The 15292-nt window shown below is 33.5% G+C and overlaps 1 protein-coding gene across 1 annotated transcript in view; it reads right to left on the bottom strand.

Annotated features, from left to right (window-relative positions):
• Window positions 1-5068: 5068 nt before the first annotated feature.
• LOC137642688 (uncharacterized) overlaps window positions 5069-15292 on the bottom strand; it is a 17768-nt gene continuing 7544 nt past the window's right edge. The window contains exons 2-8 of the mRNA XM_068375470.1: window positions 14380-15292; window positions 12176-12260; window positions 8473-8604; window positions 7668-7840; window positions 7217-7388; window positions 6875-7086; window positions 5069-6672 (exon numbers count right to left, since the gene is read on the bottom strand). The exon at window positions 14380-15292 is cut by the window's right edge and continues 681 nt beyond it. Of these exons, the coding sequence (XP_068231571.1) occupies window positions 5452-6672; window positions 6875-7086; window positions 7217-7388; window positions 7668-7840; window positions 8473-8604; window positions 12176-12260; window positions 14380-14610 (2226 nt within the window). The 5' untranslated portion in view covers window positions 14611-15292 and the 3' untranslated portion in view covers window positions 5069-5451. The remainder of the gene's footprint in view (window positions 6673-6874; window positions 7087-7216; window positions 7389-7667; window positions 7841-8472; window positions 8605-12175; window positions 12261-14379) is intronic.

Consider the following 15292-nt stretch of genomic DNA (forward strand, 5'->3'; position numbering starts at 1 on the left):
TAATTAATAAAGTTAGAATGGTTCTTATTAGCTCCAGCAGGAATTATAAATTATAAATATCTTTTTACTATAAATTGGAAAATAATCCGTGTTTAATAATAATAATAATAATAATAATAATAATAAAATACTTACAAATATCCTTCGAAAAACTACTGGCTTTACAATAAAAAAGGCAAACAACACACACTCGTTAGATATCGTCACTGCAAACCTAACTTCAAGAACACACTATTCATAAATAAATAACATACCATACAACTTTGATGAAATTACAATCACGTTGTCAATATCAAGGTATTAATCAATGCATTTAAAATTAACACCAACTACAAACCTACTTCAATCATTAACTTTGAAGAATCAAGAAAATAAAATCCAGTGATTGGATTGGATTATGAATTTGGGACATATGGTCTGGCGTTGGGACCTGCGAGGTCATTCACCTCGCGGTTGCAGTATGAGGTAAAAGAGGTTGGACAGCAAAATGGAAAAAGGGAACTGAGAATAGAGGTATAGCAGAAAGCCAAAAAGTGAGTGCAGCTCGGGGTCGATAGATGCTAAAAAGACCTTAAAAGTAATGTCTACAAGACGCCGCTAAAGCCGCTTGACGTACATTAACGGCACTATTCACCCAGCAGGGAAAATCCACTAACTGGTCACGAATAATTCCTACCCTAAAACTAAAACCCTAAATAAATTATTATATTGAGATATATGCTTAGACTAAATAACAATAAAGCCTATATATTTTACAAGCAAATGCAATAAAGAGTATCTTTAGCCTTTCCAACGAGGAAAAAAATGAAGAGTTTGGATTTCTTACCTAAACAGCAGACCAACAAGATTTAAAGTCAGATTTTATGCTGTCTTAAAACCTAACCGAACTGGAAACTGAAGTATTGGCGAGGCATGTATTAGACGATTGGTATCACTGGTATAAACATATCTCATCCGGAGTAGGTTGATATTTTTTTTCTTCATGCACACGCCACTATCTTTAAACTAGGGCTCTTCACCTTCACGTGTCTTCAATTACTTCCATCGAAATAATCTTCCTCCACCAAACTGTTCTTGTTATCGCGCTATCTAATTCTATGCCTCCCAATTTACCTTCCTTCCAACAGGATCCACCCAACTCTCTTTCTCTCTCCTTCTCACCTTTCCTTACTACATGCCTCTACAATCTTAAATCTTGACTTTCCTATCAGGTCCGTAATTTTTACAACCCCAACTCTTCTCAGGTTTTTTATTTCTTTCTATTTGTCAGCCTCTCACAATTAGATACCTAAAATCCCACTCAACATTTTCATTTTGGTTTGATCTACCTTTTGTTTCCCCTTCCTTCTTTTCAAATGCCATGCTTCTGAGCTATACACCTTCCATTTCTCCTTAGTTGCTTTTCATCCTACTTTTAACCTGTTTCACACCATTCCTCCTGGCTTATATAGATGCTAAATATTTAAAATTTGCTATATGTTTTAAATCTCAAGTCTATTCTACCTTCTATGAACACTATGAACACCATATGGCCTCTCTGCTTGCTGGACACCAAAGCCTCCCTTTAACCACATTAACCTTCATACCACTTCTTTCGATATATTCCTGCCACTCTCTTACCCTTCTAAGCAATTCTTATTTAGTCTCTTCTGTAACCACCAGATCATCAACACTTAACAATTTCCATAGATTTTAGTTCTTAATCTTGACACTCAGTAGATCCATAATCACCACAAACAAAATGGTTATGTAAACCGCGTATAATTTTAAAAATTTCTCTCTTGTCCCTGGCTTTTTACACACCATTTCATCCAACTTTACACATTTTCTTAGCAATTGTCTATCGCAAATACCAAAACATAACCCCTTAAATATTTTATCGAATGCCTTTTCTATAGCTAAAAATGCACAGTAAAACTTTACATTACCATTCGGACACTTTTGTAACTATTTCATCATAAACAAAATATCTCCTCTTCTAAAAACATACTGCATATTAATATTTACATGCACTCGTAATCTCTCATCAAGAAATCTTTCTAAAACCTCCTGCTTAAATTCCTTCACCACCAGGCTTTATCCTCAGTCATTTGGCATCACTTCCTTGGACCATATTTCCCCTAACAGTTCTAGTAGCCTATCCATTCTTTCCCTCTATAAAATGTACATATCTCGTTGTATTATAGCATCATTTACTTCTACAGATTGCATCTTCATGACTAATCTTTAATTCTTTTATGTTTAAAATATATTCATAATATCCTACCCATCATTTTATATCATCGGCCTTATGCAAGATATTTCCTTCGCCATCTGTAATGACAAATGGCAGACACATATCTCATTTTTGTATTTTTCCTCGAGTATGATATTCTGTGAACAGTATTTAACCTTTGTTTTGCTTTTAATCTGGATTAAACAGCTTCCCGAATAAAGGAGAATATTCTAAACCATCATCAGAGAAGTGATGGAACCTTGTGGTGCTCCAGTTTTTGAAAGCCACAACTGTGGTACCCTTGAAAAGAATTGGGGTAACAATGAGATATTGCGACTGAATCCGGAGGGGTAATGAATTCTGGCTGTTATGCAATGTACTTTGTCTCTCAACAACAGTCAACTGCCTTAAAAAGTTAAATACCTCAAGAAATTATGAATTTGTAAGTGGAAAAAAAAAAAAAAAAAAGATTATTCTAAGAGTCTAAGATGACTTATTTACGTAGATTTTTTGACAATCAAATCAAATCAAATCTACCCATTTGGGTGATAATGCTATCCCACCACAAATCATCTTAGTTGATTTAAGAAATTTAAGGCATAGAGCTCAACGCTGGTGTCTGGAATACCATGCAACGCTGAGGGGTAATTTTAGGTTGGCTTTCAGTTGCACTATGAAGTAAAAGCTAAAAGGTTGGACAGCAAGGGGGAAGGAACTTGCAAGAATTACGGTAAAGTACAAATGTGAAAACTGGATGTAGCTAAAGTTAGAGGAGCATACCTTCGTCAAACTGCAATAATGGGTTTTTTAATTCATGAAGAATACTGTTCTAGCTATATGGACCATGGGGTGGGAAAATATCACACAAGCATTGATCCATGGTAGTTTTTACCAACCTATCAAATAAAACTGTCGTTTACATCAAAACTTCCTAGTCAAACAGGCACGTAAACAGTCAAATTTTGGTCAGAAGCTGACTGCCATCCATAAAAGCGAAACAAAGTGACAGTTCCAACCAAATAACAACGCTGAGAAGCAACTTGTGATTTAGTCATGGGTGGTAAGACAAGACAAAAGTTAATACAGAATATGAGACAAAAGCTACAGTAGTACAGAATTCAAAAAGGCTAATAAAAATGTTGAGCCTTGAAAAAACTCTTTCTGACAATGGATTTAACTCACCAGGAAAGAATCAAGTGAATTATTACTCTATTTAGAAATGTTTTCCAAAGTGTAGCAGAAGGATGACTAAGGCTGTGAGTGCCGATGAAAGTTTAAATCTCCCATTAAGATTTGTATTTCAACTTTTAATTTGCAGATTACGTAAGGTTTAACCTGCAGTAGAGTACCATACTGTAGATCCGAATTTCACAGTAACCTGTATTAAAATGTTCAAAACATCATAATATATAATCAAGAATTTAAAAATAAATTATATATAAATGCTAACGTTTTACTTTAAATGGCAATCAAACATTTACACTATACAAATGGCATAGTGCAAAGGCTGACTGAAAATCAACATAAATTATTCACAATCTGAACTGAACTCCATGCAATAAAAAAACATATTACGTGTTTAAATGGATAAAGATAAATGAATAAAACATATATTTGCATATGAAAATATATGTTTACTATTGAAAATTAATATAATGCCATCTACATATTTTTATTTTGTTTAATTCAAGAAAAATATGCTGAATTTAAGCAGATGTTTCCATTTGAATATGAAAAATTAGGGTATGAGAAAACTAAAACTAAAGATCGAAAATAAATGTCGTTTGCCCAATCATCCTTAACTTTTAATAACTTTGAAGTTGACGAAAAACCATAAACCACGGATAATTGACGAAGAAAAAACTGTTATTGCCCTTCATTATCTAGGCCAGTCTATGGACAGCAAAGAAATCTCCCTCAATACGAACCACTATATAAATTACCTTGTTTCTTCTTTGCTTTTTTTCCCTTTAATTTCAATACTATGAATTGAATAAACACATGACAAATTGTGTAATCAAAAGAAATGTATCTATAAACCCAAACTTTGCTTAGCTGAAGTAACAAAACAAATTAAGAGGAGTATGGGAGGAAGAAAGGCTGTCAAATTGCTTTATCATGAGCAAGTAGAGCTGCAATATAAGCAAATTTTTACCTATGGAATATAAAGAGTTCTATTACAACTATAACAACCATTCAGAACAACAGAGTACCTTGTACTGTGTACTGGTATTTATAGATCAACATATCTACTTTTCATTTCTATTAGGAACTTTAAAATGAAAATTAGTAGGTTGCTCTTAACGTCTCAATTATGGCACTGACCATCTATTTATTTAGATGTATCTAACCTTGAAGACGAAGCATGCAAATGATAACATATGCCCGACAGGAAGCATAATGAAAGACATGACAGAATATACACATTTATATAAAAAAGGTTATCATTGTGTAATGCATGTACAATATGTATAAAAAGCTTACATAGAAAAAACGTGCTTACAAAATGTACAGGTTGTTTTTATAGTGTTTATATTACATAATGGATATTTTTTGTTGAAAAGGGACTGTCGACGTTGCCGCGATCGAAATCATCACAAAGAGGAAACACTAAAAGCCAGTCAAAGAAGGAATCTTTGACCTACCAATGATGTGTTTCAAATCTTTGAACGAAAGCCTCGTGCTTCACTGAAACATCGACATCCTAGGAAATATGACTAGAGCTTCCAACACTCCTATCATTGTTCTTGTTTGGAAACAAACGTCTCCCCAATCCTTCTTTCCTTCTTCTACATAGCACCAGGGGGAAGTTATGTCTTTCACTGATGAAATGTCAAATCACAGGAGTCTCTCTTTCTTTTCAGACAATAATGCACAAGCAAACAAATGACGGCTATATGAGCGATGATTTCATTTGCTAGAACTTATTTCAGTAAATGGACCCTTCAAGTGAAAAATTACAAACTCCAACAGTCATCAGAATATTAACTTCTTTTTTTTCAGAATTTTGAACACTTATTGAGAAAAAGCACAGAAAGCTATTTGAAACTCTCAAGCCTCTTTAAAATCACTTTTCTATATACAAAAAGGGACGAAGGCTTGCCATTAAATTTCCATTCAAATCATTCTGTATAAACCGCACAAAATCGATTTGCAACTCGGACATTATCAAGAAAAACTGGTCACTCCTTGTAAGAGATATGTCTTAGGAACTTGAACTCTCCAAACACTTGATTCTAGCACACAGAATCATAATTGTTGACCTCACCGTTAGTAATACCATTACTTAGCTCCTCTTTAGGAACCTCAAATCCTCTGATTTTCATATAAATACCCCCTGAACTACTTTTGGTGAGAGTGGACATCCTATCCTCCTCCTCATCCTTCACAACAACCCTGATGATGTACACTTCATTCACTTTGTCCTTGTCCAGAGCATTCTCGTTGGAATCAGAGAGATCAGAGAAGTTCTCATTCAGGTTGTCAAAATTGTGCTGAATGACATTCGTTTCAGTGCTCACGATGCTTACTTTGGAGCAGTTTTTCTCACTCGGAGACCTCGTTCTCATCTTGCTCTCCTTTGTGATATAATTGTCCTGGTCAACCTTTGTTGTTGAGTGTACAACATTGATCTTTGCAATACTTTTAACACTAGAGGATCTGCTTTCAGAGATGACTTCCTTAGATATAAAACTATCTCTGTCTAAGCTACTTCCCCGGTTTAAAATACCTAATCTGGACCTAATACTCTCATTTGCTGATTTACTCTTACACAGGAGTCGCTTTTTTAGAGAATCGTTATCCCTTGAGCTGGATTTACTAATATTACTTGAAACTTCATCTCTTTCATTAAAAAGACTTAAATTCGGTAAGCTTATGGGTCCTCTGTCACTTATGCATGGACTTCTTAGTCCATAATCGCATATTTCTGCATAACAGTTTTCACCCTCATCACCGCTTTCAGGAATCGGACTGATGTCATCAATTACACGCGAATAGTCCACGTTTTCTACAGACCTATTGGAGATGAGACTACCCTCATTATCTCCCTTTTTCTCTTGATGCTTGGAGCTCTTTCCATTCTGAAGAACGTAAGTGTTCTGCTTCGATACTTTCCTGCCATCCGAGTTCTTCTTTGAAAGGATTTGGTCTTTCAAAGGAAAACCATTGAAGCTTCCGCTTCTGTCATGGTACTTGAACTTTGTCTTCTCCGTTTGCTTTTCCCGGCTCCTGAACTCCCTAAATTTGTGATCCCTTGTCTTGTCCTTGCTCTTGTCTCTGAAAACCGGTGGGGGTTTGCCATCCAGTGACTTCTCTCTCTCGCGATTCTTCTTTTTGTCAGGGTCAGCCAAAAATGACAGACTCAGGGGACGAACATTAGTCAGGGGCTCTACAAATTTGTCGCTCAATGAACGGGTCAATGACCTTGACCTCTTCTCAGTCACATGATGAGTTACCTGTAACAGTAAAAATTATATTAAATATAAATCAAATTTTTCAAAAGATTAATCTAATCTAGTGCAATCGACAAAGTGCAAGGGAATGTTAACTGTTATCCACAGCTCTGGCATGCAAATGTTTATGTGCATGATTACCAACTTACATCCAAAATCGTGCATAAAGATGTTGCATGCACTAGTTGACCCAGTCAATGCCCACCTTTATCTGTCTCCGCCAGGCATCCGCTTCATCCTCGCAATATGAAACAGTCTTCAGGAAGATAGGTGTCTTGGGGAACATTGGATCTTTAACAGGTTTCAGGACAAAGTTGGAAGATACATCTATCTCGAACAATGTTGCGTCAGCCTCGTTGGTCATCGTACAGGCCAAAATTACAGCTTCTTTCTGCTGCTTCTCTAACCGTAGCAGTCCTGCAAGAAAATTAGTGATGAGTTTTACACACCAACCCTAGAATTCCATTTATTTTTATGAAATAAGTTTGGATCTCAGAAACATTTGATTTGTAATAACAACCTTCCAAATGCTGTGACAATAACTTACCAGTGAAGCTACAAGGCACCCTGGGCATGTATCCACACACAAGCCTAACGGTTATGGGTAACTTGTGGTTCTTCAGGATATGTGCCATCAGGTACACGTGGTTTGGGTTCTTGCTTTTCTTGTGGGCCGTTGTATAAAAACGACCTGAGGCCGAGAACGGCAAGAACACCACCTGAGAGAAAATAAAATAAAAACAATGTTATGAATTTAAATATAGTACTAAATGAGTCAGTCCTGTAGCGAAAATCAACATGACAAATAATGATTACTTGCAAAATTCAACACAACAGAATATTTTTGACAATAATTACACCAACAGCTTAATATCGCCCACAGCTATTGTCATTAAAAAGAGCTACAGATAATGAACATTAAAAACATCCTTATACTGATTTACAAACTACGAAAGCTTCAATACATTATCATATCAGTCTCAGTAAACGTAACCCACCTCATTTCTGTAGTTGAGACACTGAGCATACTTGTCACAGTTGAAGACGGAAGAAGCGTCCTGAGGCCTTCTGCTATTAGATCTTTGTACATTAAGGTCTTCGTAGATTCCCATAAACTTTAACACATGGCCACTCTGCACAACTGTCTTTTGGTAGTGGATACGCTCATCAGCTGAGGGAAAAATAAAATAAAGTCAAAATTGCAATCACTATCATTCATATTTCCTTCTACAATTATTTTCTTAATTGTGTATAATCTCAAAATTATACGGATGATTGTAGAATTAAAACAGTGCACATGGAGTCTTTCTGGCAATGAAAAATTGCCTAAAACTGAATTACGAATAATTCATGCGCTCTTAAATGCATTAATATCTATAAAAAGAGAACACCATATTTCATCAGAATTTGGTAATATTCAGTATTCAGTATGTTAAACTTTGGAAACAGCCAAGATTGTAGTTTAATATTGAAAATATAGTTTTCCATGTTTTTGAGTTTCAAATGGTTCTAATCTGTATTTATGGCAGAACTCTGTAGATTCATAAATTTAGATGAAGGATCCCTTCCAAGACACATAAATATCGATTTCTCACACTAATACCTGACTAGGGAGACTCTTACTTAAAAATTTCAACAATAATACCGAGAAGTCACGAAAAATATCTCTTTCCTTGTATTACAAAAAGTTCCTGCAAGACTTTCCAGAATAAAAATATATATATATATATATATCATAGTCAATACATTCAATTTCTATATTTGAATTTGATAGTACAGAGAAGCTGATTGATGAAAACTTACCATCCTCTGCACTGGTGTAGGCAGGGACATCGTACCGCGTCAGGAAAAAGGTCACCTGAGCATTAGCTACCTGTTCCACAGTAGAGTAATACGAAGCCATTTGCCCGTCATTGCCAACAATAGAAAACCAACCTGCCGATGTAGAAGAAGCAAATTAACATCATAAAATACTTTAGTATCTAACACTTTTAATATCTATCACATCACATGAGATAAACCAGGAGTTTAAGAAGTACAATAAATTTCTCGTTCATTTTACACAATCTTAATGCTCTAGGAACTAATCTTCTTCTATCACCATTCTTAAACATACTGTATTGTTGACAAATTATCCTGCTTTTCCATAGTATTTAATTTCCTATGCATGCTTTAGAGTAATGTGGAATATAAAAAACACTTTTTCCCAAACAGTAACAGATTACTCCATAACTTCCACAGTTTTGTGAGCTCTCCAATTATTTTCATGCTGACGGTAGCTTACAATCAAAATTGCCTACACAGATCGATCAAAGAGACATACCGGTATCTTCGTTGATGATAGAACTGACTTTGAAGTGCATAGCCCATATTTCTAATAGCTTTCTCTTATCTTTGTTTTGTTTTCAAACAGGCACACCTAACTCTCATTTCTATATATAAACTTTCAACTGCAATAAGTATTGCTGTTTTAAGATATTAGCATCTTGAGTGTAAATCACTACGTTTTCCCACTTCAAAAGCTTGTCATGTCCCCTTTTAGCTGTTTTAAGAATTCAATTGCTACTTTATTTGTAGATATGTTACAAAAGCATGAACAAAAACATACCACACATAACCTAATCTATCTTTTTTGTATACATGCATCAATTCGTTATCTACCTACATAAACGTTATGTGTATATATATATATGTATGCATATATATATATATATATATATATATATATATATATATATATATATATATATATATATATGTATGTATATATATGTATACACACACACACACACACACACATATATATATATATATATATATATATATATATATATATATATATATATATAATTCTTAATAATTCTTTGTAATTCATTATGATCTACCTGAACTTAATAATCAATAAAGGTGTTCAGAAATCAACAGAAACACTGTACTTTGGAAGACGTTTCTTAAAAATTCTTCCATAGATAATAATGGATCACGGAGCAAAGTACCTTCTTATATTCATCATTTGCTTAAAAGTTTGGAATTTCCATCTAGCTTTTTTAGCGAGAGAGAGAGAGAGAGAGAGAGAGAGAGAGAGAGAGAGAGAGAGAGAGAGAGAGAGAGAGAGAGAGAGAGAGAGAGAGTTGCAATTTCTTACTCCCTTTCAAATTACTATGCAAAGTTCCTTTGTTTCCAGTTCAATGGAGCGATTAACAAAAGAAATGCACAAAAGAAATACACGAGGCAAAGACACTGATTACCAGTAAAATTTGGGATGGTTATAGTACATGAATATGTGGATATCTGAATATGCAAAATAAACTCATGGAAGGCTTCATAAAAATCAAAATGTCTTGTTAAACAAGACCAAAATGAAAGAAGGTGGTCATTTAGCCCCAGTAGCAACAAAAATCAGCATAATTAGGTTGAAGTTTCAAAGTTATTACGCATCTCGTAAAGAACTACAGAGCTTCTTTTGAGCAATATCTATTGAAATGAACAAATAAAGTTATGTTTCTTTTATTCTAATGTCTATGACGTTGGATCCTCTACGATTTTGTTTCTCCTTTTTATTCCTATAAGGTGAAATGCTATAATGATAATACACGGCCGCTCAACGCCCCCCCCCCCCCCTTATTACCTATATCATCAAAGGGATCCTGCTTTTCCAAGTGCGGTTGTAGCTTAGCTAATAATAATAATAATAATAATTCATAATCAGCGTTAGATAAGCTGATATCAATGCTAATGATTAAAGCAAGTGTTTAAATAGAGTACTTCACTCAAAATGGAAAGCCAAAAGCTATAGAATGTATAAACCAAATATGAAATTGACTCAATTAATTGAAGAAATCGGCCAGTCAATTCAACGAGAGAGAGAGAGAGAGAGAGAGAGAGAGAGAGAGAGAGAGAGAGAGAGAGAGAGAGAGAGAGAGAGAGATCTGTGACCAAAGTGCTAAGAAATATTTCTGTCAGTGTGTTTTAGAAGACATTTATAGGACTCTGGATTCGTGTGACCAGTTCCTTTACTGAAGCATAATCATGATATGTTTGTAGTATCCCAGCTATCGAACAAAAATGGTAAGTTGACAAGAAAATATTATTATTAGGTATTATCTGGCATCGTAACAGCAGAGGTCATTGATGTGACAAGAAAATAAATAAGGAAAAAAAATTAGAAGACTTATGAAGAATAAATCGTGACGTTGACTTGAAATATTTTATTAATTATTTGATGAAAGGTTCTCTGTGCATTAGGACATCAAAGGCGAGGATTACGATTAAATATAAAAATAAAAGAGACGACACGGGCCAGATAAAGAGTTCATTTCCATTATCTTGATGTTAAAAATTAAACAGGTACAAAAGATTTTTTCAATTACTTTCTTGAATAGATAAAGATTCAATGTTTTGGCAAAGGAATGCGGAGTATAAACCAAAATCATGTAACAAAAAATTCAGTCACGCTTTCCTTCGTCAAATTGCTATTATGTAAGTAAGCGGACGACCCGGTTTTTGAAAGGCTTTAGTTATATAGTCACGAAAATAAAAATATTTTAATTATGAATAATGATAATAGATATGGGGAGAATAATAATTGACATATCTGGTTTAAATCAGATTGCCAAATGTTTCTATGATGCAGTATTTAAGCAGTGATCCAAAAATATATGTATAAATTATCAGCACTGTCAAACAGAAGATGCAATTACCAGAAATTAATAAAAAAAAATATTTCATACTAAGGTCACACAAATACTAATTAGACTAAGCAGGCTAAATTCTAATATCAATGAACTTATATATGATACATAAGAATAATCTGCATATAACAAAACAAGTAATGTATTGACATCTTGAAAGAAATCGGTGGAAAGCGTGACACCAACCAATTATATTTTTCGTCATCACTGCACCGAACTTTCTTTCCACTGTTGAACAATGATCCCCTTATGCAAGAGATGGCCTCAGACGAAAAGAAAGAAGCACTCTCATCCAGCCCAACCCAAACCATGAAACTGGTGAGGAAAGATAGGGAAAAGAGACAGGAAGGTAACTGGTGAGGAAACAAGGAGAAGCATGGACAGTAGCTGTCCGTCATGGCAGTACATTTTGGTTAACCACCGTCGCAAGATTGCTAACGCAACGTAAGACATCATCACCTTCCATGCAAGAACACTTTGCCATCACATATACAATGCAGACATTATTTGCCCATGCATGAAAACGTCTTCTGACTTATTTTTACCGATGTATTGTCAAGAGAGATCGTATTGTAGGCTACCAGATTAGAAATACATCAAACCACTTTGTCTAGCAATAACCCACTGAATGAATACTATATCAAATACTTAAATTCTATTATAGAACCTTATTTCTTATTATACAATATAGGTAAAAAAATATGTTATTTATAAGATAAAAGTATTATTTAAAGTACATTAATATTATTTGTAAACTCCAGGAAAAGAAAATAAAACATTGGAAAAAAAAAGGATATAAACAATGAATTGCATACCTGAGTAGGAATCTGGAATAACAATAGAAGGTCCAACTGGAGTGAAACTACCATCCCTGCTAGGCTTTAGGGATACACCTCGAACCTGAAATAATAATAATAATAATAATAATAATAATAATAATAATAATAATAATAATAATAATAATACCAATAATAATAATAATAATAATGATAATAATAATAATGACAAGGAGAAAGGACAACCGTTGTTGGAACCCGTTGAATTAAGGACAAGTTTTTTTTTTTATTTATTGTGCAATATATAACTTATCAATTATTGAGATGTAAGTATTTATCTACAGATTACATGCACTAATTCTTAAGAGTCTATATTTGTGTTGGAATACACACAAGTCCTAGATCAAATAGTTAAGTTATCTAGTTTCAATATTAAACCAATCTTTACTTAAAACAACAATTGTCAAATGGATTTATCCCTGTTTAGAAAATGCAACTTAAATACTGAACTAAAATTTGATGTCTCCCAGGGCTGTCTAAGATCAGGGAAAACATGAAACGATAAGCAAGTCATTTGGAGTTTGTAAACACAGCTGTTTTCCACTCGTCAGTTCTCCTCAAATATTTACTTTCCTTCATCTTTCATAAATTGTTTTTACCAATTCGTTTTATTTTTGTCTTATATTTTCCATTCAATATGTGTTTTGTGGAGAGACAAAATTTAGAAGCGAATAAACACTTACGATTGTCTGTCTCGATCCACTTACCTACTTGATTTCTAAATAAAAAATATACTGATATATCAGATATTTGTGCCAGAGAAAACGTCGGCTCTTTCACACTTTCCAAAATATTTGGACTTAGAATGAACATCTAAAGCGCATCTCGAGTTCAATATTTCTCTGGGATAAAAAGGTATTTACATAAGTAATATATATATATATATATATATATATATACATATATAAACAAATATATATACATACATATATATTATATATATACACTGTATATATATATATATATATATATATATATATATATATATATATATATATATATACATATATATATATAGTATATATATATATATATATATATATATATATACATAGTTTATATATATATATATATACAAGAAAATTTATGAATATAGTTATGAAAGCCTGTACATTCTACATATTTCTCCCCAAATTGTTTCTACTTGAGGCATTAAACAGTGTTTAAATTCCGAAAGCACTTCATTCTCAGCACCTAGCAACTATTTATTCCAACGTATTTTGGTTAAAACTACTTAAACCATTTCACTATGTATTGTCTGAGCTATATAGTCTTAAAAACATGAGTATATGAAACAAATTCTAATAACAGTACCGTTTTTTACTTAATAAACAGGCAAATATGTTAAATGTTAAGAGTTAGACCCGTGGACTTTATCGTATGAAATTTCATCCTGTAATTTTGTTCGATATTATATTCTACAGGTGTCTGTATAAACGAATGATCGACACATTTATTTAGCTTGTAAAAGAGACTAACAGTACATCATTCACGATAATCTCATATCTTTAAATATTGACGGATGTTATTTCTCATACTGACATTTAAAACGTTCTCAAATTTATTAGACAATTTCCTTCCATTTACCTAAACACCTATTAACACTATTATTCAGCAATGTTTAAAATGACATATACGTGCAACAAAGCCATTACTTATAATTTTCATAGAAATTATTGAATAAAGCAAAAAATAAAAAAAAAAACACACAATTCACATTTTAAAAGACAAAATATTGACTTTTCTAAATTTCATAAACAAGTAAATAACTTCAAAAAATGAAGGATAGTTTTCAACTTAATAATTAGATAAGAAAGTTTAGCATTTCTACATGCAAAGCATATACCTATAATAAAGGATTATATTGGAAAAGAGTGAGTTTTATTTAATATTATTTATACTGATGAAAGCAAATGTTAATTACAATGGAGACATTAATACAATCCAAAGAATAGTGACTTGCTTAAATCTCAAGAGCTGATTTCAGACAATTGGTGACACAACCTGTTTTTCATTATAAAATATATTAGTATTATCTATATAGCCCATAATTAACAATACCAAATCAAACTTCCAAAATTAATTACTATACGAGTATAATGAATCAATTAATGCAAATAATCGTAAGTAAACCATTAATAACTATATAAAAATATAAATGAATAAACAAAGCCATAACATACCTTGACAGAATTGTAAGTATTGTAGAGGAGAAGCGGGCGTGAGAGATCCAGGCCCGGGGGTGCCGTGGGCGTGAGAAGATGAGCTGCTGTGGGCAGCTTGTGTTTTTTCAGGAGATTTTTCGGCGTGAGAACCATGTTCAAAGGGACTAGATTAGGCCCATTGAAAGGGGGCAGGGCAGGGGGCACGCCCCTACTCCCCGAGGATATGGACGAATGTGTGCTGGAGGACATCTTAATGGCTCTTGATTGGGTCTCCTTTCTCGATGGTTTCTTGATTCGTTAGTTTCCTACCCTGGTTTCTTTAGTCTTTGTCGGAGCAGGGCAACTTAGTAGGCACATCTTCCCGGCATTTTAGAAGCAGAAAAAATATCAGTTTCTTTAAAGATTTTTTTATTTCGGTTTTCAAAAATGGATTATGATTATATTTGATTTCGTAATTTGGTCTTATTTGCTGTTGTAAGTTATTTTCATAAAGGATTAATTCACTTAATACATGCCACTATGATTTCCAGTTATTTTTTTTTTTAGAGAAGATAATGAAGAAATAATACCAGTCACAATACTGTTCAAAACTTTTTAGACTATTAAAAATCACCCTTTTTATTCGGTTAACACTCGATCACTTAACAACGTCCTGACCGACCTCAAGAACAGGTCATGGCTGACGTGGGCGCGAATGAGTGTGGGCGGAGGTGGGCGTGTTGCCAACTCCAAGAGATAAAACGTGACTCCTGAAGTTATATCCTGGCACTGCCGGTTAATATGCTTGCATGCAATTAAACTTCCCTTTCTTTCTCTTTCTAGTTATTATTTTTTGGAAACCTCTCCTTTTTTCTAATTTCTTAAAATTTGAGTATATTCTATTTTTCAAAAATTGTCACTTTTTGTTACTGGCACTTTGATTCCTTTCAAG

Source organism: Palaemon carinicauda, chromosome 6 (assembly GCF_036898095.1).
Source record: "Palaemon carinicauda isolate YSFRI2023 chromosome 6, ASM3689809v2, whole genome shotgun sequence".
NCBI classification, from domain to species: Eukaryota; Metazoa; Arthropoda; class Malacostraca; order Decapoda; family Palaemonidae; genus Palaemon; species Palaemon carinicauda.